Source organism: Pyrus communis, chromosome 7, assembly GCF_041283825.1.
Source record: "Pyrus communis isolate YQ-2024b chromosome 7, ASM4128382v1, whole genome shotgun sequence".
NCBI classification, from domain to species: Eukaryota; Viridiplantae; Streptophyta; class Magnoliopsida; order Rosales; family Rosaceae; genus Pyrus; species Pyrus communis.
In genome coordinates, this window is record NC_142571.1 from 2,036,962 (window position 1) to 2,060,682 (window position 23,721).

A 23,721-nucleotide genomic window follows, 5' to 3' on the forward strand; every position below is an offset into this window, starting at 1 on the left:
TTTGATTAAGTATAAATGATATGGTTTAAGCTGATAAGTTTATTTATAATCTAATGGTTGGTCTGAAAGAGGTACTCACATGTATTTAAATGAGGATCTTAGAATTAGAACTAAAGCCAGAACACTATTGACAGTCGATCTCCATACTACTCTGCCCTTTATGGTAGATACATGCACACAATCTGGCCTCTTTTGCCTTTCCAATAGTTTATTATTATGCGGAGACAAATTTTTTAATACGTACTTATGAAAAATTATAACTTATTACGATATGAAGTTCATTTTTACGTATAACTGCTCTAAGATGGGATCGTAATTTTATATAACTAAATAAAAGTTATTCGTATATTGAGTATTACTACAGAAAAATTTTACTGTACAAATACGATTCCGTGAACATGTTTGTTTCATTTGGTTAACACGTTCAAACCTTTAAGCTAACCTTATTTTTATAATTCCCTACCCGCCCTGTAGCCCCTTGAACTAACCATTTTTGACGTATAAAGATGTAATAGCCTTTCCTTTGTTCATTTTAGAAAGTCATAACGAAATTTCATTGCGTACATATTTGACTAGCAAGAAAATAACAAGGAAAGCTAAGAAGAACTAAAAAAAAAAAAAAAAAAGTAAAATATTCTATAGTTGACAAAAATTCAATAAATATTTTCTGCCCGTTAATTTACAATCAGATCTAAAAGAAAAAAAATAGTAGAGAACAGATGTCTATTGAAAACTATAGAGATCAAAGGTCGTTTGATCTACATTGTGGCACGTATCGTGAGACGCACATATATCAATATTTGACAATCCATCCATCATCATTCCTACTTGATACTTCCTAAAAGAGAGAAAATTGATCAAGTCTCATGAAGTAATCACTTCCAAGTCATTATATTTGTTCTTGTTCTATCTGGCAATGAATCAACTGATTGTGTTAGTTCCATGCCCTTTCTTGTTGAAGTTGGGTTGGTCTTCCATGTCCACACTGCTTCTGCCCTTCAACATGTGAGGTCGAAGCTTGTTCACATCGGATAATTGTACTGGTTTAAGGAAAAACTCTTGTGCTCCTTCCTCCAAGCATCTGATCAATAATAACCCATCAAACCATGTCAGATCATGATCATAGATATAATTATATACATATATAATATGTGTGTGTGTGTGTGTGTAATGATTAAGAGTACAATAATTGGATGTGTATTTTCAGTGGAGATATATTAAAATATTCTCCTAATTACCTGTTGATCCTTGATGGCTCATTCTCTGACGACATAATAACAACTGGTATGTCTTTAAGCACGTTAGATTCCTGCAAATCAAGTAAATTTTTATTATGTTTTTGAGGAAAAACTATTACCTTCTATGGATCTGCCAATTGCGTTAGGATTTGGAACAATTAAAATTTATTTGGACTTGAATTACAAACTTAGGACTTTGTAGATCAAATACTTTTTTATACTATATGATGCACCAAAATTAATCATGGGAAATTAAAAATGGGTGAATTTTCTTTTTGTTCAACCGATATTTTAATTTAATCTAAATTAGGGGGATTCGAATTTGGATGCAGAGCAGGAGGATAGCAAAATTTTGATCTAAAATATTTGGATTGTAATTGTAATATAAATCCTATGCTTTGATGAAGATTTAGGGTCCTGTGTTTTACCTTAATCTTTCTGAGGAGATCATAGCCTGTCATTCCTGGCATGCAGTAATCTGTAATGATCAAATTTACTTCAACCTCCTGGTGATGATTATCTGGGGAAAGAGAGGGAATATCTGCAGCACCCTGATCATCTTGTTCATGCAAACCCAAAAATTCCAAAGCCTTGCTTCCAGAATCAACAGCAGTAACTGTAAAAAATGCAAATGAGAGAAACCCAAAAGATTTAGCACTCAATTAAACAGAAGTACATAAATATAATCAACATTTTTAATAAAAATAAATTGAAAATGTTTTTTTTTTAAGTGAAACAATAGCAGTTTTATTAGAAAATTAAGAAAAAAATAAAAATAAAAGCATTTAAAAAGGCACCCTAGAGTAAATCCAGACAGTCTTCAAACCAAAGAGACTCGAAAGCGAAAAACAAACCTAATTTGGCCAGTCTAATAAATTATCATGTTGACGTATCTATAGGCATGACAAGCATGAAAAGAAGCAAAAGAATGCATCCAAATCTTGAAATCATCGTGCTTATTGATCAAATTATACATTTACCTTGATAAGAAGAAGTCTTGAGAAGTCTCTCAATCAACTTTCTGTCAATGATGCTGTCATCAACAGCAAGAACATGAAACTGATGAGCCTCTGCAGCTGCCAAACCCATATTTCTGACCTTGTAATCTCAAAGGCAACACAAAAACACACAAGAAGGAAGAATACGAAGAAGAAGAACAGGAGAACTACTGAATATTATGGTGATGGCGATGGTAAAACGAGAGAAAGGGTGGGTGGGATTTAAAAGGGGAAGCCATCGGAGTCAGTGAGATAGAGAAAATCCTCTTGGAAATCTGACAGATTGGAAAGAAAGATCCGACAGATTACGTCCAGAATCTTGAGGATCTTCTATGTTGATTTTTGAATTAGCGAACAGACAAAGAAGGTGTTATTTTTTCTCTTCTATTTTTTTAAATTCTCATTTGACCTTTGAGAAAATTGACCATTACGGTCCAGTCTGAAAATTTTGCCTTATTATTAGACTTTATCTTTCTTGATATTGTTTTCAAGTCAAGATGTTGAACGAGATTATTCACCAAAAAAAAAAAAATCCGCGAGATTTTGATACCTTAGTAATGAACAATAACAACTTACACGTAAGGAGTTATCTCTTATATATATAAACTGCAATTTTTGTATACGTGTTAAACTTTGATTTGCAAATAAAGAGAATAAGTCCTTGAACTCAAAGCGAGAATGAGTCAAACAATTTTCATTAATAACTATTAGGTAATGTTAGAAAAACCATTTAATTATTTAAACCACATTTAGTAAACTATATGAAGTGGTTGATGATTGAATTATCACTTAAATGTTGCTTAACATGTTTATTTTAAATTAGTAATATGTCACATAATTTATAAGTTTAATTGACCTAGCATTATCTATACACCCACAATATACATAACTCTATCTGTCAATCAAAGAAGGTTATATCTACAACCAAAGAACTTTTGCCATCAAGGCCCCCCAAAAAACTTTTAGTTTGTCAATTGTTTCATCAAGTGGAGAGTTAATTTCATTCATTTTGTACATTAAAAGCCTTGAAATTTGATGTAGATGTATAAATATCAATCCCCTTATTTTCTCACAAATCAATTAATTAATTATTTTCTTTTGTGAGTATTTATTTTAGGCGCATAAAGTTGCTCATGTGCATTGCACGACAATTAACAAAAAAGTGTGACAAAATTAAGGGTTGCAGATATAGAGATATAAATTGTATTAGGGTTCATAACCAAAATGACTGTTAGAGGATAAAATAAAACAAAGTCCATAATTTTGTAAGCATCACCAAAGATTTTCCTCAAAAGTGCTTCTAAATAGTATTTTCTCAAATTTATTTCTAGAGGAGAACATCGTATTATTATTTGGTGATGCAATTTTTAAAAATCAAGTAGTTATTATGTAATTTGCAAATACTATTTTTGGTGGTAATTTTTTGAAATGGTACAGTAAATATATATATTTTTTTTGGTAATATAAATCCCTTATTATGTTATTTAGAAATGGTAATCACTATTTAGGATTTTTGCAGCTACTAGTGCCATTGGGCTTTAGCTCTTGGCCTTTCCTTTTCGTTAGAGCCAAGGGGCACCGTAAGGCTGGAGGTATAAGGTATGCCTTCCCATGCACGTTGATGACCTACTTCATCCTCCGTACCAAATCCACGTGTAACCTCTTGGCAAGTTGTGAATGACATCATACATGACGTGAAGTCACTTGTCGCACGAATTTCACACTAGGAGCTCCGAGATAAATGAATATTGCAATGATTGGCTGGCCAACCACTTACACGGCCAAATGGGGCAATAGCAACTTATATTGAAGGTTGTTTACCAATCACGCATCTCAATTTAATATCACAATGTCATATAATGAAAAGTTGACGTGTTATATTGTCACATTGTATTATTGAATAAAACACTATAATGACAACAAATTCATTTGATATAAGTCATTCTTCAAATAGACATGATCTTTGGATTAATACATTTAGGAAAGTGCTATTAACGCACTAACTTTTACATTTCACACTTTTGTTAATTTTTAACCATCGATCTTCTTCAAGTCTTTTGAGCTGAAGACCAAAAATTGAAATGAATGTGTAAGAAGTACAAATGGGTTTGTGAAGAGCAGTACCCTAAATTTATGAAGGAAAAAAAAAAAAAAAAGGAAATGGCGAGAGAGTGGTGGGTTAAGTGGTTAAGACGATATAATTACAAAATACAACTATCTTGAAAAAGTAACAAAAAATTAAAAATTTTATAAACTCAATCTTGGCTTGAAGATTTTGAACTAACAATTGTTTCTCTTTCAATTTTATCCGATGTCTTCAAAGGGACATCCTCTTCAACCTAGTGTGTTTTGGTTGCAGACTCCACTCTTATCATAATGTAAATTAGTTTAGAGTATTACTTGTACTAAAAAAAATATATTGTATTCTCTTCAATTGCATATAGTAGTAATAAGGGCAAAGAAGATACCGTTAGATCTCTTGGTACGGTGATGTCGGGTTGTATCTTAAGGGTTTGGGAGGGGTGAATTTTGTTCCAAACCAAAATTGGACTGTAAAATAAAAATTGGAGATGGGATCCTGCCACATAAGCAAACCTTCTAGACGTTAACACAAGAGTGATTTGATTTGAATTGTTAACGTTTAACACTCGAGATCCTAAACTTTAAGCTACACTTATAAAATGGAGGATCGTTAGATGCTCGTCGACTATATTAAGAAGAGAGAGAAAAAGTGGATGCTGTGAGGGTTTTATTGCATGCAAGGGTGAAATTTCAAGCGATTCTTGTTGATTCTCTTGCAATCAGGTCGGAATCTTCCTTCGCCCTTTGGCTTCCTTTGAAATGGAAAAAACAAATAAAATCTCTAAAATCTTGATCTGTAGGCATCAAATCAAATCATATCCTTTATTCGGGTTTCCCAGTATACACAAATCTCATTATTTCAATCCCTGACATTCAAATTTTGGTCTCTCATGGATTCTTCAAATCATCTTAATATATCAATCTCAAATTACACATAAGCAAGGAATAAGTGGGAGTGTTTTTTGTTTTTTTTTTCCTTTGAAATAATAGACTTTCATTAAGATTAAGTGGAATGGTTACATCCTCGACTTAAAAACATTAAGAGGTAAATAGTTCCACCATTACAAGAATGTGGAGTTGGAAAACTAGCTATTGATTTCATTGATGCCTCGATGATGTCAGTGAGGTTGCAGCGACGGAAGATTGGAGTGAACAAAGCAGTCCACGTCAAGTAATTTGTGGTCGTGATTTTGATCAGATAAATCCAATATTCTGAATCGTGATAGATGTAATCGAAGAGGAATTCGAAGAATTGGGGCTTGGATTTGTGGTTGGAGAGGGATGAATGTGAGATGCAGAATTAGAAGAAAGAGATGCAGAGGTTGCCATAACCAATAATAAGGTTTGCAAATCCAGATGCAGGATTAGATTTTGACGAAGAAGATGAGATTTGAGTGAAAGAAAGAGAGGGAAGCGTGAATTGAATCGGGTCGTTAGACAGACGGGTGATACCATATTGGGAAAATTATGATTTCATAGATACGAAAATAAAGTTACATTTGTGTATATATACAAGTCATCAACACACTTGTACTAACAACTCAACCTAACAAACCAAAACTAACATAGCAAACTAATCACCTCTAAGTTTTATCTTTAGCAGATGTGAAGTACATCGGCATTATGGCGTTTCGTGGTAGTGATATAATACATTTTGAAAACTTACACATGTCTTTGTCCTTATATTTTTAACGCCAACTAACCAGCCAAATACGTTATATATATACAAAATGAGGCCATCCATCCCATCGTTAGTTAATAGACTGATCCTAGAGAACAAGTAAAAGTGATTTTAATAGCTCAAACCTATCAGCAAAGCCTTTTAAAATAACTACTACTAAGTACTAACAAATAGCTTCAATCAGAATCATCATATGCATAAGATATATGAGGCTTGCTGTGCAATGCCCTTAGGTAGACTTTTGTCCTCGCTTGTGTGCTTGTGGTTCTTTGAACGTTGTCTAACTAGGATTCAACTATTATCTTCTAAGGTTCGAGTACTTGATCCTTAGAATGTGGTGGACTTACTTTGTGTTTCTCTCAAAGACACTAGACACGAATTAGAAATTATGCAGGCAACTTTTGTGTGGATGTTTATTACTCTCTTGATCAAAAACTAATTATTGTTGTATTGTCAAATTTGATTTCTATTATAGCTACTTAGTACTATAATATAGCGATATTTCTTTTCATTTGTAAGTGAGAGGTCTTAGGTTTGATTCTCGCAAAGACGAATTTGACCACCTCTTAGCATAATAATATTGTTTATTGAAAAAAAAAATATGATTCCTATTGTCCACCTTATATAGACATGTGAATGCAAAGGTTGTAACCTATTAGAAGAGTTACAAAACTCGAATAAGTATGAAGAAATCTCTGAAACAGATCCCGTTTGACTAGCCGTTTGACATATCCGACCGGTCATCTCAATTCGTAGAATTGACCTCGTGCCTTCTAAGCAGGTCGGACTAGTCACTTGATGTTTCCGACCGGTCTTCGTTGTTCGCTATTTGTAGAGTTGATCTCATGCTCTCTGTGCAGATTTGATCGGTCATATCGAAACACCTACCGGTAGGGGTGGGTGGGTTCAATTCTATTTGGTTTGACGCGGATCTAAGTTATTGTTCGATTCGGTTCAATTTTCTTTCGATTTTTGTTCAATTCGGTTTTTTTCTTGTTCGGTTTGATTTTTTTTCTAAAACTTTTTCTTTTTAAGAATAATCCAAATAATGCCAAGAACAATGAAAATTAGTTTATTGTCCCTCAAACATTCCATGTAATCCCTCAGTAGAGGAAACGCATTTTACATCAATAGAATCGAAATCCACAGATATTACATAATCCCTCAAACACTCCATGTAATCCCGCAGTCAAACACTTACATGTATTGATTAATATTATGGTTTAATTCCTCCGTTTGGTATAATTCTGAAAAACAAATCTTTAGATAAAAACAATAAACGCTTTATATAAAATTTCAAATTCATTCAAATCTGACACAATTTCTGAAATCGAAAAGACCAAATCCAGACCAATAATTGTAAAATTGCAGACCCAAGTCATTCATATCTATCAACAATTGAGCCATAACAAAGAATAAAATGGACAAGAATTTTATCCAATTTACACTGCACTTCTAGTCGAAGCATCGTACCCAAGAAGCTTCTAGATCAAAGCTCAGTCACTGAGGGGAACAATTCCATCAGAACAGTTGGGGTGAAAGGTGGCAAGATCTGGTGCATGTCAGCAACGGCAAGCGAGAACCACCTCGACGATGGCGGAAGCCACGGCTGACTTCGGTGGAGGTATGAGTCGGCACAGTGGGATCAGAGCGAGATGCGGCAAGGGAGAAAAAAAGAAAGGAAAAGATATGGGTGGGAGGGAGATGGGAGTACAAAAGAAGAAAAAACAAGAGAGAAATGGGAGATAGGAAGATGGCGGCATGAGAGGAAAAAGAAATATCCATTTTATATAAAATTAATATATATTTATTCGGTTCGATTTTCGAATCATTAAAATCGAAACCGAACTAATGGTTTTCAGTTCAGTTGGTATTTTTTTGGGGTTTGGATTGATTTTTTTTTTTTTTTTCTTTCGGTTTTTTCAACTCACTCTTACTTACCGGTCGATGAGCCTAGAACTTATCCTGGTTTCTCGAACTCCAACAATACCCCACACGTTTTGTACTTGATTCATGAAGAGTTCATCTAGAAAAATAAAACAGTAAGTTGAAAAATGTGGATTGTGTTTGTAAGGGAGTTTCCAAAACAAAATAAACAACAATTATCCATTTGACGTTTAAATCAAAGAACTCTGCATATTGCAATATCTTATACAACGCGTTCAGTTCTTCGCAAATAAAGTTTTATTGTCTAGGGGGCTTGCTTCCAGCTTTAATGGTAGATCACCTTATCCATGTTTGAATCTTGTTCTTCTTGTGCACTTGAATCATGGCCTGTTAATATGTCTCCTATCTCTCCACCATGGTTGTTTGCAATGCTCAACTCCGTCTCCACTTTGTCTTCTCTTTTGACCTTTTTGTACACAAAAGCATTTGCAATTAACACATAAACACAAAAATTTAGTGTGCTCAAAACTGCCAGCACCCAATAGAAGTAATCGAGGTGAGCCCGATTGATATTGTCACCAAGCCATTTGTCACCATTTCTTGAGGTAATTAACTGCACAACAGATATAATCCAATTGCTCATGAAGCTGCCAACTCCCATAACACAATAAAGCGCTGCTGCTCCCATGCTTCTCATTTGCTCCGGCATTTGATGGTAGAACAATTCTTGAAGTCCAACCGTGGCAAATGCATATGCGAGGCCAAGAATCAAGTATTGTGGGAGTAACCACCATACCCTCATTGGTACTATTGCTTTAGGTTTATCAATAAGATTGTAGTCTTTTGCAATGTTGAGCCTTTTGGCCTCTACTAGAGCTGACACAACCATAACGAGTATGGATAGAACTAGCCCAGTGCCGATTCTCTGTAGCACAGTAATACCCGAGGGGTGTCCCGTATATTTTCGGGCTATTGGGACAAAAACCCGGTCGTAGATTGGAATAGTGATTAGAATTGCAATGCCACTGAGGCCTTGAAGCGATGCCGGAGGAACCTTGAAATGGGGACCGATCGATAGGATAGTTGTGCTACTTTGTTTGGTGAAGAAGGTGTTATGTTGGACTTGGATTACACCAAACATTAGGCAACTCAACCATAGGGGGATGAGTCGGAGGACGAGCTTCACTTCTTCCACTTGATTGAGAGAGCATAGCCTCCATGGATTTCTAGGTTCCGTTGATGCATCTAGTTCGTCTATGATCATTGCTTTGTCCAAGCATCTGCATTATTATTTGTTTTCATTACACAGTGAGCTTGTTAATTGTAACTAATGAGAGTGTGGATCTCGTACGGGAAAATTAGAGCCAAGGGACTAGCTAAGTACTTTTGCTATAGGAAAAATGGGGAAGAACAGCCAAGGGGAAAAGAATATAATCTATGAATGCATGTGGACACCCTAACTAGAGGTTCGGACGTCTACGTCATCTATGACTATGTATGATCTTATCCTTCTATATAACCTAAAATTGTCTAATTAGTCATTGACTAAGTCATTATGTGTCTGTTTTGTTAAAATGAATGACAAAAATGCGACAATTGTGATCAACTCATAATCCAACCATCAAGATTATTTGTATTTCCATTTACATACCCAACAAATTAACCTGACCCATTGAAATGATTAGAGGCTCTTTGTCGCTCAAATTACCCTTAGGTTGGCACCTTATGATATATGTCCATATATGATCATTATGTCATATTGAATAATGAAATTCCACATTACATTTTGTTTGATTATCACCATTATCATTGTATAGTTTTAATAATAAAGAACTAGCATATGGGCACATACAAAATGTGTGAGAAAATTTTTTATTTTTGTTTTTGAAATAGAAGGAGAGAGGAAGAGAGTGATAGAGAATGTGGAGTGGGAAGTTTTATTTTTATTTTTTATTTTATAATTAGAGATATGTTAGGATTATATGTAGGTGAGGTTTTAATAAAAAAAGAAAAATTTGATTGTGTGAAATTACATTTCTGCCCCATATTTCTTATTCATGTTCTGTTTTAATTAGAATGTTAAACTGATAATTTCATAGGGTTTTGGTTGACAATAAGTGTTTATTAATTAGTAGAGATATTGATAATCTATTTATTTATTTATTGTTTACATTTAAGAAAAATGAAAACTAATGAAAATGGCTTGAAAACTTCGAGTTTTAACGATAAGGACAAAATAAAGGGTAAAGTGAATAGTACCAGAATTGACTTTTTAGTGTAAAAATGTGGTTTTTCGTTAAAGTGAACAGTACCAGTGTGACATCCCACATCGCCCAGGGGAGTGATCCTTAAATGTATATTCCCATCCCTACCTAGCACGAAACCTTTTGGGAGCTCACTGGCTTCGGGTTCCGTAGGAACTCCGAAGTTAAGCGAGAAAGGGGCTAGAGCAATCCCATGATGGGTGACCCACTGGGAAGTTGCTCGTGAGTTTCCAAAAACAAAACCGTGAGGGAATGGTAAGCCCAAAGCGGACAAGATCGTGCTACGGTAGTGGAGCGGGCCCGGGAAGTGGTCCGCCCCGGGCCGGGATGTGACAATTGGTATCAGAGCCAATCCCTGGCCGGAAATGTGCCGACGAGGACGTCGGGCCCCTAAGGGGGGTGGATTGTGACATCCCACATCGCCCAGGGGAGTGATCCTTAAATGTATATTCTCATCCCTACCTAGCACGAGGCCTTTTGGGAGCTCACTGGCTTCGGGTTCCGTAGGAACTCCGAAGTTAAGCGAGAAAGGGGCTAGAGCAATCCCATGATGGGTGACCCACTGGGAAGTTGCTCGTGAGTTCCCAAAAACAAAACCGTGAGGGAATGGTAAGCCCAAAGTGGACAATATCGTGCTACGGTAGTGGAGCGGGCCTGGGAAGTGGTCTGCCCCGGGCCGGGATGTGACAGCCAGGAGCTTTTTGTTAAAGTTCCCTTAAGAAAATCGATAGTGAATATATCATAATCATAACTTTTCGTGAATATATGCAATTAGAGATTCTCTTAGAAAATTATTGGAAGTTCTTGGAATTGTAAGATTTATTGTTTTTTGTTTTTTTTTTGGACAAACAATTATATACGTTAACGGAGAAGGGGTGGTTGAAATTGTAAGATTTAAGTGGCAGGATTTGTGCCTAAACCCTAGTTTTTCTCTGAATGTGGGGTTTCTTTTGGGCAGCTAGGGTCTGCGCCTAAACCCTTGCGCGTTTACTAATCTGTAATCAAATTGAAAGGAATTGGATTGAGAAGGAATTAGATTGAGGAGGAATTGAAATGAGGCGGAATAATAATCAGATTCTTGTTGAAGTTGTTTAGTAAAACTGTTCGGAATCGGAATATAATTCCATAAATCTGTTTACTAATTCAACAGAATCGGAATATAAACTAGTATAATTACTAAAATGCCCTTGTCCCAAATCAAATATTTTATATACTTTTTTTTAATAAAATTTGATATGGTATATAATAGTAAGAAAAAATTAAATTGCTTTTTTATTTCATAGACACACTAAAATGATTTTGTTTATTTTTTTTTATAAATTTAAGTATTGACTTTAATATCTAAATTTTTTCGCTTAAGTTGTAGTTTCTTTTCTTCGGCATATGTATGGAGTTGTTCTTAATGTGAATGAGTATGGAATTATGCTTAATGAGCTAAAATGACAAGGAAAGAAATTGTTGGAGCATAAAGGTTATTCTTCTCCTCCTTCCTTTGTTTTTATTTCCTTTTCTTTCCTCTCTTCCTTTGTTTTCCCCATTTTTCCTTTGCTCATTCCTCTCTCTGTTACCTACTCCACCGTCGGTAGGGTTTAGATTCAGGGAAATGGATCTTCAGATCCGAGAATTCACGTGCGCGTGACTATGCGTTGGGCCAGATTTTGCAGGTCGCATCGATTAGTCAAAACCTCCAAGTCGTGCAACGATGCAAGCGCAACCAAGCTTCTGACGGTGGCTTCGAACTTCACTCCGGTACTGTGTATGTGAAGATGGCAGTGCATGATGCTGAAGCTGTAAGGGAGTCGATGAGAGAGAGAAATAGATGAAGGGGAGGGTGGGGCGCTGAGGCTTTTTAAGGGCATTTTGGGAAAGAAAGTATGATTCCGGATGGAGGCTTTCACTCGGAGTGGGATTACCACCTCCATTTAAGTAATTGTGGGAGCCAAAAATGACTCTTCCACTAAATAAGCCACTAGCACACCAAACATGAGGAGTGGAGCTACAATCAAGTAACATAATACCCACTCCATGGAACATGGAGAAATAGAATGAAAGTGGGACTTGGAGCCCAAGACTTGAATGCCTATAAAAGGCCAAGAATCCCACCAGCCTAGGAGGAGAAAAAAAGGGAAGTATCTGATAGCTTTACAATGTCTTGCAATTATTTTGAACAATGACGGACTTGAGCGTCGGAATGTTTTCTTGCAGGTCCCCCCGCTCTAATTGTTGACAAGTGAAGATGGTGTCCAAGGCTTCTCAATGTGTTCAAGATTACTTTTTAGTGGAGAATTGGAGTATCCGAAATTTTCCTCTCTAACAGTTGGCACCGTCTGTGGGAATTCATACAAAAGCCGTATTGAGAAGTTATGGTCTCCACCTAAGCCACAATGGGGGCACGGGCCAAAACCGACAAGGGAGACGCGCTTTTAGACTTCTGTACTGCAGCTGCTGCTTTCGTCAGTTCGACAAGATAGGATAGAAGTCTATATAATATGTATAGCCTGTCAGACAACTTTCTCAATCAAATTTTGTCAGTCCTCGTTCTTAAATCACAGGGCGAAGAAAACTAGTTGAGCACCTGTCCTCCCCCCCGGCTCTTACAAGTTACAAAGGAAGATTGTTCGGGGACTCCTCTAGTGAGGGATTCAGCGAACGTAAGCTTGAAGATTGCGGTCAACGAATTTGTGGAAAACACAGGCATGAAGAGAAAAAAGAAGCCCAAAAGATCAGACAGTCAAGGATGATGCCTGATAAGCAACTTGTCATTGAGGAATTGCATGAAGAAACCATTTGAGGAATTGCATGAAGAAACCATTCCATTGGGGCAACAAGTACTCAAAAAATGAGAAGGATGAGACCTGAAGCATTCAATTCTAGCTTGGGAAAACAATTGCACAAGGAGACAATGAGTTCCTACCAAGTCATCAAACAGAACATGTGTTCAAGGTTTCAAAACAAGGAAACACAATCAAAGTTCACTCTAGCTACAACAAATGTAATGAAATTGCCTAACAGTTATTTGGCAAGCACCCAAGGGTTGTTAGCAAAGGAAATCCATTTAATTCGACAACAACAAAATTGCCCAACAGATAAGAGTTTCTATCTTACACATTTTCATTAGTACCATCGATGTTATTCAAACTTTAATTACTTTGGGGGCATATTATTACTATATAAATTGATGATCGAAGATCATGAAACCGTGGGTTGAAGACTTAGACCGAAGGTCGAAGACCCAAAATTCATGGTCGAAGACCAATATGACCATGGCCGAAGGCCAAACTCATGGTCGAAGACTATATGATCGTAGCCGAAGGCTAAACTAATGATGAAATCTCAAGTTGAATGAATTTTTGCAAAGAAACATTTTTCCTCTACAAACTCTAAACGATATGTGTTTGCAGAGAAAAAAGGGGGCAATGTGGGAGCCAAAAATGACTCATCCACTAAATAAGCCACTAGCACACCAAACATGAGGAGTGGAGCTACAATCAAGTAACATACTACCCACTCCATGGAACATGGAGAAATAGAAGGAAAGTGGGAATTGGAGCCCAAGACTTGAATGCTTATAAAAGGCCAAGAATCCCACCAGCCTAGGAGGAGGAAAAAAGGGAAGTATTTGATAGCTTTATAATGTCTTGCAATTATTTTGAACAATGACTGACTTGAGCGTCGAAGTGTTTTCTTGCAAGTCCCCCTGCTCTCATTGTTGACAAGCGAAGATGGTGTCCAAGGCTTCTCAACGTGTTCAAGATTACTTGTTGGTGGAGAATTGGAGTATCCGAAATTTTCCCCTCTAACAGTAATCCAATTCCCCCTAAATCTAGAATTGAATTCCTATTTTTGAGTGGACCCCACCATGTTCTCATTCCCATAAGGATTAGTAAACATTGGAATCTTTTCACCTGGGGAATGATTCCCTTTCATTTCATTCCATACCCGATGCGTAAACGCGCCCTTATTTTTCTTGCCTAAATTGGGAATGCTAGTAGACTAGGCAGCAGTGCAAGTTTTATTGCCGACTCCAAGATGTCGTTCATGATGTGCATTTAATCATGAATTTTTTTTCATCTAGTTAGGTTTTGGGCATCTCCGTGACTGACATGCTTATGGCTATGAAAAAACCAATTTGTCTGTGGTCATTCTTGGATGAGGGGACTGTTAAACCTCCAGTGTCGTTTGCTTCGATTGTGGCAAAAGCGGCTATTCCGTTTTCAGACTTGCCGGCTTTGGTTGTTCAAGATGGGAAAACAACAGCCACGATTTCTTAAGAGGGATATCAATCTGGCCTTGATAAGTCCAAGAATATGCTACGTGAACGTCTCCAATTGAATGCTAAGGAAAAACCCTACACTCCTGGGATTTGGAAAAAAAACTAGCTATTCTATACTATGGTTTGGGGTCTTGGAGCATCATCCCTATAGGCCATATGCAAATGTTCTTACACGTTCAATTTTGCTTCAGAGTTTCTTTTTCTATGGTTTTGGGCTAAGGGAGCAAATTCCTGGAACGAGGTTTTCGAAGTGGTTACCGAATTTTTCCCCAGAGAATCAATAGAATACCAATGAAAATATTTGGACGTTTCTGGGATCTTGGTTTAGATTTTTGGGAGCCAAGAATTCTCTTTGAAGTGCCAAGTGGCATTGGAGTGCCCGGAAAGATTGATGTTAACATTTTGGGAAGGAAACTTGGACTTTGTGCTTACTTTTGGTCGATGCAAATTGATCTATAGACCTTACTGTCGATGACCAAGCGTAGCAATGAGACATCAATAGAAATTGGGTTAAAATGTGAAGATTTGCAAGTTATTGTTACCACTGTGGGAATGTGGGGCATATGGTCAGTCACTGCAAGTATGCACTGCAAGGGCAATCTGATATAGATGTGAATGATGGAAAGGGTGATTGATATGAACGTTACTGTCATTCAAGACGGCGTAATGCTAGAAAACGCCGTATTGCCTCTAAGGTTTTTGTTCCTAAACGGATAGATAATTCCATCAAGGGCAAAGCTGTTGCGGTGACGGAAACACCAACGAATTTTGTTAACCATCGAGAAGGTCTGCCTTTTGCACAAAAATTTATCCGTCTTTTGCACGAAAATTTATCTCCCCACATAGGTCAAGTATTAAGAGAAATGCCAATAAAGAACACATGCCAGGACAACATAATACTATGGTAAATGAACCTCGAGAAGCTGTTATCAGTCATGATCAATTTGTTAAAGTCTCACATCGGTGGGTTCAAAGAAACCCAATGGGTTTAAATAGAACTACCATACTTTAACTAATATCGAGGTTTTTGTGGTAAAACCCCACACCTAACGGATTGGGCAGGTTGTAAAGATGGGGACCATATCGGTGTCGTTAGAGTGGGGCGGGTCCGGTGATAAAAAAATCTAACATGGTATCAGAGCCCACAGTTTCAGACCCGTGCAAGCTAATGAGCTTGTGTGCAAGCCAACGAGCTTGTCACCCATAAGGAAACAAGTCTGAACTCTTAATATAAGGAAACAAGTTTAAACTTTTAATATAGAGACGACTGTTGAGTTCCATTGAAAACAAGTGGGCCCAACATGAGCCAACCTCTGAGTTTCAATTACCGATGTGGATCTCCACGTGTGAACCACTAAATGAAGTTACACGTGAGGGGAGGGTTAAAGTCCCACATCAGTGAGTTCAAAGAAACCCAATGGGTTTAAATACCGACGTCTTTTATGGTAAAACCTCACACCTGATGGATTGGACAGGTGGTAAAGATAAGGCCAATATCGATGTCGTTAGAGTAGGACAAGCCTGGCAATCCAAAAATCCAACACAATTGGAGCAACAAAGACATCTTATGACTGGTAATATTGAGAAAATATTGTTTAGAGTGAAGAATTGTAATAGACGGCTGTGGAAAACAATGTGTTAGAGCAGAATCTTTTGGTGGATGAATAAATAATTTTGTTGCGAATGCAAGGAAAAGTGGGGTTGATGATGAGGGCTCTAAGAGTGGCGGCCCAACGTGAGCCGTCCTCTGAGTTTCAATTACTGATGTGGATCTCCACGTGCGAATCATTAAATGAGGTTATACGTAGGAGGGAGTGTTAAAGTCCCACATCGGTGGGTTCAAAGAAACCCAATGGGTTTAAATAGAATTACACTATTCTAACTAATACCGAGGCTTTTTATGATAAAACGCCATACCTGACGGATTGGGCAAGTCTTTTATGGTAAAACCTCACACCTGACAGATTGGACAGGTGGTAAAGATGGGAAGAATATCAATGTCGTTAGAGTAGGGCGGGCCTGGCAATCCAAAAATCCAACACAATTGGAGCAACAAAGACATCTTATGACTGGTAATATTGAGAAAATACTGTTCAAAGTGAAGAATTGTAATGGATGGCTGTGGAAAACAATGTGTTAGAGGAGAATCTTTTGGTGGATGAATAAATAATTTTGTCGCGAATGCAAGGAAAAGTGGGGTTGATGATGAGGGCTCTAAGAGTGGTGGCCCAATGTGAGCCGTCCTTTGAGTTTCAATTACCGATGTGGATCTTCACGTGTGAATCATTAAATGAGGTTATACGTGAGAGGAAGTGTTAAAGTCCCACATCGGTAGGTTCAAAGAAACCCAATGGGTTTAAATAAAATTACACTATTCTAACTAATATCGAGGCCTTTTATGATAAAACCCCATACCTAACGGATTGGGCAGGTGGTAAAGATGAGGACAATATCAATGTCGTTAGAGTGGGGTAGGCCCAACGATATGAAAATCCAACACAATTGGAGCAACAAAGACATCTTATGATTGGTAATATTGAGGAAAATACTGTTAAGAGTGAAGAATTGTAATAAACGGTTGTGGAAAACAATGTTTTAGAGCAGAATCTTTTGGTGGATGAATAAATAATTTTGTCGCGAATGCAGGGAATAGTGGGGTTGATGATGAGGGCTCTAAGAGTGGCCAATCCCATGTTTCTCGAACACCTTTGGAGGGTTGGTATTATGAGACTGGACATGCTGCAAAGACGCATGATGTCTATGGCATCTAAATGTTTTTTATGTTGTTTGCATGTGGAATCTTTTGAGCACGTTTTAGGTACATGCACTTTTATCATGTCAGTTTGGCAGCATATTTGAGATGATTTTGGCTTGGGTACACTTCATGGCTCCTTATTAGAACGTTTTCATCATGGATTGGCCTTGAATAAGAGTTCACAAATACGAGATTTTGGTTGGCAGCTTTTGTTTCCACTTTGTGGCCGTATATACTTGAGAAACCAAGTTTGGCATGAAGGACTTACTACTTAGTATTAATGTTTCTTATGCTTTTAAGCTTATTGTTGGTCAGATCCATTATTCAAATATAATAGAGTCTGGTTATATGAATAATGATGTTTGCGATTTATCTGCGTTGAAAAGGTTTGGTGCTACATGTAGGCATCATCGAGCCCACGTTATATTAGAGGTGTGTTGGCTTCCTCCTAATCCTGGTTAGGTTAAGTTAAAAATTGATGGTGCTCAGAAGAGTGGTTCTGGTCGTGCTGGTTATGGTGGTGTGTTTCAGATTTCAAGGGCCAGTTCTATGAGCCTTTCTTCGAACGTGGAGATTCCTAACTCTGTAGCGGCAGAGGTAATAGCGGTAATTAAGGCTATTGAATTAGCTTCAGTTCGGGATTATTATTTTATTTGGTTGGAAGTTGATTCTAGTTTGGTTCTACATTTCTTGTGCTCTTCTCAATTGGTTCCTTGGCAATTGAGATGGAGGGGAGGAATTGCTTGCATAGAATGCATTTCGGTCTTTTCACATTTATAGGAAAGGTAATCAAGTTGTTGATCCCCTTGCAAATCATGGCTCCTTTTCAATAGGTCTTGTTTGGTGGAATTTCCCTCTAGATTTCAATTTGCCGTATTATCATCGAGATTATGTAGGGTTTTCTTACTATTGCTTTAGATAGGTTATCTTTTGTTGGCCTTGTTATATTTTATATTGGTTGTTAGATGTTTTGTTTGTTATCATGGTCAAAGTCATGCTTTATGCCCATTGACAGATTGTATTTTCCTTTTTTTTTTTTAATTTATTTTTAATTTATAATAAAGCTACCTTATTTTCACTTCCCACAATAACAATGCTAGAGTGGGATTGATTTTATGATTTTACTAAAAACACATAGGCTAACCCTAACAGTTATCTTGATTTCCTTTCTTACAATTATATGACTAATAGATTCTCACTTGTGCTGATCTTTCATATGAATTTATTTTTTGAAAAAGAAAAAAAAATGAATGGTTTAAATCATGAAAGCACATTAGAAACTTCAAAGAGTAGTACTTTATGTGATATTAAGTTGTACCTGAGTTGATTAGTACGAGCCAAAACTACAGGCTGCGACTGACCTTGTAGCTGGCCCTCACCCTTCTCATCTCCATAATAAACATTCTCGCAATTGAGTGTCTCAGTGACATGCCATTTCCGAGCTGCTGCGACGAGCACTTGTGCCACCGTAGTAAAAGGGCTCCCTGGAGGCTTTTGCTTCCTGTACCTCTTTGTTCCCAACAAGAATGATACTAGTGACACCAACAAAACCCCTGCCAATATTCCAAACCCTAATCCCCACCCAACATTATCCTACAAGTGTAGTAATTTCAATTAATTAGTGTCATAATTAATAATTAATTGACAAACGACAGGACAAATAGTAAGATTAGTAATGTTTTCTCTTTTGACAAACAATAGGATAAATATACTAAGAGTTTTTCTATTTACATCACGCAATCATCTGAATTCATCCCACAAATTATTTTTTTGTGATATCCAATTTTACTCTTAAGGAAATACACCCACATCCTCATCACATGTAAATTTCTCCCCGCCCAGACAACAACCACCGGCGTCCCCTACCAACCTCACTGTCATCCTTCTTTCTGTTGGCATTCAAAGTTCGTTAACTCAATACCAATTACGTGGGTGATAGGTTTATAAACTCCGTCACACCTCGCACTTTTACTCTCTTTGAAGCTGGACCGACAGAAAGAAAAGAAGCAGCAAGCTTTGAGAAAAAAAAAAAAACTCTCATATATTAGAAGAGTTTACAACTCTTATTGCTGAAATGAGATTAGAATACTAAAGCCTTACGGGGAAGACTTACTTATATACGCAGAAAAGAAAGAACCACACAAGTGGTTTTAATAAACAATACAAAACAAAGACTAACACATGCAAAATAAATGAAGGTGTTCAAACTCTTTGCACCCTTTTCAAAAACCCATCCAACAACTTTAGACTTTTGCACACACACACTGCATTACTCGACTGGTTGCAACCACATTTTCGGCGAGCACAGAAGAAGCATTTAATTTTGGTAGGTGCAGGAAGCATGAGTCAAAAAATAGCTAGCAGCACACAAACATTGAAATAATTTTTTTATTTGAACTTCCAACACTTTCTCTATCACTCTCGCAGCCAGTATCCATGTTCCTTCTTCCCTTCTCGAAATTATATGAAATACGAAATTCCCGCTAACAAAACCCAAGAGCAAGGAGTTCCTTCAATTTAAAACTTGATTTGTAATTTCTTTGAATTCATATTCTTATTTTGATTCAACGTGTTCTTGATCTTTTGATGGTTGATATTTTTAAATCCAAAATCAATAAGAGATACAGAGGGAGGGAGAGGGCAACTATCAGACTGGTAAGGATCACTGGAGTCGTAGTCGGGGATCGAGGAGGGGTGCCTATAGGGGGAAGAGGGAGGGGAGGGGGCGTCTTGTGTTTCCTTTTATTATTCTTTTCTTTATTTTTTATTTACAATTTTTTTAAGGGTAATTCGGAAATCAAATACTTTAAAATTTTTGTGGGTTGAACTTAGATGGGTAATGGATTGTAACTAGAAAAACTTATATACTAATTTCATCTAATAAACTACGGGTATTTGAAATTTGAGTGAAATAGAGTACATTGTTATAACCAACTTAATAAAAATTTTGTTTGTTACAATTATGATTAGTAATGTTTTTGTAATACCAATAAAATATTAAAAAAAGAAAGAGGAGCACAAAATGCAATAAAAGTCAACAAGGTAATTCCACGAATAATACAAGTTATTAGTAGTGTATCCACAATTATTGACCAGACAAAATAGCTTATTCAACAATTGGAAGTATTAAATACCTTTTGTGATTTTGTTTTTATTTTTAGAGGAATACTATTCATACTATATTTTTGTACCATATTTTCATACCATTTTAGATGGCATTTGATGTGGACAACCACATCATTTAAATTAATCAGATTTTTAAATTTAGTTCATTATTTAATAAACTAATAATTAAGAAAAACTAGTTAATTAAATGATGATTGTGATATACAAGGAGTCTTTCTGCTTTATTTCCTTGGATTTTGCAAATTTTTCAAATGATGTGGCTATCCACATCATATGCCACCAAATGTGGTATAGAAATGTAGTATAAAAACATGGTATGAATAACATTACTCTTATTTTTATGTACTGTTATAATCTAAATACTTTTGGGAGGATGTGGGAATCTTAAACAAAAGTTGTTACCTGGAGATATACAACTCCTAGTGTGGCAGAAGTGGCAGCAAACACGAACCCCAAGTACCACCAGTTGAAGAAGGAGCTCTTGGCCTTTATCTCTTCCGGCGTGTTCTCATCGAACTGGTCTGCTGCAAATGTTTGCAAGCATGGCTGCTGCCCACCTTGAGCCACCGATAAAATGTAGAGCGCCACAAAGAACACTGCTCGGCGACGTTGCGAAGGAATTACTGAGACGGACAGAGTCAAAAGAACCGTGCCCTACAAAATGATATACAAGCCATGAACACAACTACATAAGGACATCTATCCAATCATACATGATTAATGCTTTCTTGTCAAATAACCTGGCTACGTTCTATATGTTTATGATATCTGACTGTAAATCTGAACAAATTTAGAGTACAACTTTCCAACTTATTTAATAGGTTAGATTCACAGTCTCGTAACACAAGTGAGCGTCATACGTACTTAACAAAACTGAACATTCGACACATATATTATGGGGAAAAACTCTTAGATGATTTACCAGGAAATAGATGGCGACGGAGAAGACGATGGTTTTGAACCGACCAAAATATGAATCTGCAAGAAAGGCTCCGAGGACAGGGAAGACTGATGAGACACCAAGCCAGGTGGTGACATTCTTAGCCGCCGCGGCTAAGGGCTGGTCCAAAACATTTGTGAGGTACATGATGAGGTTACTTGCCAACCCATAGAATGCGAACTGCTGGGCCACCTCAACCACTGCAAATAAAATTTAATTAAGCACAAATAAATAGAGTACTCATAAAAGATGAAACTCCAATATATTTTCAGAAAACTTAAAAATGAACTGAATATAACTATTCATTGCGAAAAAAAGTACAAGTAATCGTGGAATTAAATGAAAAATAAGATGAACATAGAAAAATTGCTTACAGATGATGAAAATAGCAGCATTCCAGCCACCCTTACTGGATTTTCCATGTGCAGTAGAAGCAATATTCATAATTGATGGTGTTTAGAGAGCTAAAGTATTATTGAACCACCTCATCAAGAGAGAAAAGTACTTGAGATTTCTCAGGATATGTTTTACATGAAATTTTTTCTTGTTGAATTACTATGAATGTGTTTCCGAGCTCATATATATATATATATATATATATGGGAAATGTTAGGAAACTAAATTTGTAGACAAAATTTTAGAAACTAAAAGATATAGAAGTTGATGATTGATTTATTATTTAAGGTTGATTAACGTGCTTATTCCTTTTGGTGACACATCATTTAGTTTATAAATTTTGTCTCTAAATTTAATCTCTCTAACATTATCCATGTATATGTGTATTCATGTGTACGTATATATATGGTGCGCACTGGGCAACTAGAATTTATAAAGCTATTTAGTTTGAAGCTATTGTGGCCTTCTATGCTTATGCAGAATTATTTTAGGAGGCAAAGTTGCTGGCTGAGCCCCCCAAGACAGGAGAGTGCAGCATATTTCATTGCATGGTTGCATGCATGGCAGCTGGAGGACATACCCACGTGACTATGATTCATGTTGATGAATTTTATACGGGGAGATACACTATTAACAAATCAACTCGTGACCCATGCACAAACTGGCATCACCGACAATTACAAACGTTGTCAATAAGTGTGATATAGTTAATGACCCTTTCAAAATGTTATCGTTGATGATTTTCAGGGGTAATATGTCTAACCTATCCAGTATGGTACGTATTCGATTTATTTGTCATAATAATTTAGTACTGAAAATTTCACACATAAAATTTTTAACTATCAAATAGAGAGAAATATTAAACCGTATTATTAAATAGCAACATTACTGCTATGTTTGAATTATTTACTTAATTTATACTCTCTTTGGATGTGAAAATTTTAAAATTCTACATAACTTTAGATTCAATTGTTTAGAAATACATTGAAGAATAATGATAATGAACCCCTCAAAGAACTTAAAGCAAATCTCAAACATTACAATTGTATTACAAGGACAATGAGCAAAGGACTTTGAAAATGATACTTTTTAAGGTGTCAATTGAAATTTACCTCCCTTATATAACATTTAGGGGTTATTATACAAAATAATCCCTGAGATTTGCATGATCAATAGAAATGGTCCCTGAGATTGTCGATTTTGAGCAATTTTTAAAGCTTTGTAACTCAATCGTTTCTTAACTAAATTCGATCCATAATATATCAAAATGAAGATAGGAAAGTGTAGAATAAGATTATACCTATTTGGAAGCCCAATGGTTGCCGAAGATGGCCGGAAAATAGCCTGAAAAGTGACTGATCCGCAGGAAAACTGGAAAACTCGCCGGAAACTGGGTAAACTTTAAATATTCATAACTTCTTCAATACTCAACCAAATCGAGTGATTCAAAAAAGAAAATAATACTTATTGACGAGACGAAGAGAATGGTATCTTTTTAGAAGGCTAACTCTCCGTGGTTTGGTCGAAAAACGGCTCGAAAGTGACTAACCATTTTCCAGTTAGCCACTTTCGAGCAGTTTTCCAGCTAAACCACGGCGATTTAGCAGTAAAAAAAAGATACCATTCTTTTTGTCTCGTCGAGAAGTATGATTTTCATTTTTGAATCACTCGATTTCGTTGAGTATTGAAGAAGTTATGAACGTTTAAAATTTACCAAGTTTCCAACGAGTTTTCCAGTTTTCCCGAACCAGTCACCTTTCAGGCTATTTTCCGACCATCACCAGCAATCATTGGGTTTCCAAATAGGTATATTCTTATTCTACACTTTCTTATCTTCATTTTGATATATTATGGGTTGAATTTGATTAAGAATCGATTGAGTTACGAAATTTTGAAAACTGCCTAAAAAGTTTTGATCAAAATCATGGATGGTGGACAATCTCGGGGACCATTTCTATTAATTTTCAATCTCAGGGACCATTTTTATTGATCATGCAAATCTCAGGGACCATTTTGTATAATAACCCTAACATTTAGTCATAATAACCCTAACATTTAGTCATTCAGAAGTCCATCCACAT

At 36.5% G+C, this 23,721-nt stretch overlaps 2 protein-coding genes across 2 annotated transcripts; both read right to left on the bottom strand.

The window, feature by feature from the left end:
- Positions 1-617: 617 nt before the first annotated feature.
- Positions 618-2,474, bottom strand: LOC137733982 (two-component response regulator ORR9-like). The gene is made up of 4 exons (XM_068473207.2): positions 2,219-2,474; positions 1,667-1,854; positions 1,239-1,309; positions 618-1,081 (listed from the first exon to the last, which is right to left on the bottom strand). The coding sequence occupies exons 1-4, from the start codon at positions 2,325-2,327 to the stop codon at positions 922-924; spliced, it is 528 nt and encodes a 175-aa protein (XP_068329308.2). The 5' UTR covers positions 2,328-2,474; the 3' UTR covers positions 618-921.
- Positions 2,475-8,042: 5,568 nt separating this feature from the next.
- Positions 8,043-21,803, bottom strand: LOC137735757 (protein NRT1/ PTR FAMILY 5.4-like). The gene is made up of 5 exons (XM_068475203.2): positions 21,619-21,803; positions 21,227-21,444; positions 20,707-20,958; positions 18,497-18,771; positions 8,043-9,166 (listed from the first exon to the last, which is right to left on the bottom strand). Exons 1-5 carry the CDS (start codon positions 21,686-21,688, stop codon positions 8,212-8,214), a joined length of 1,770 nt encoding a protein of 589 aa, XP_068331304.2. The 5' UTR covers positions 21,689-21,803; the 3' UTR covers positions 8,043-8,211.
- Between the last annotated feature and the right edge of the window lie 1,918 nt (positions 21,804-23,721).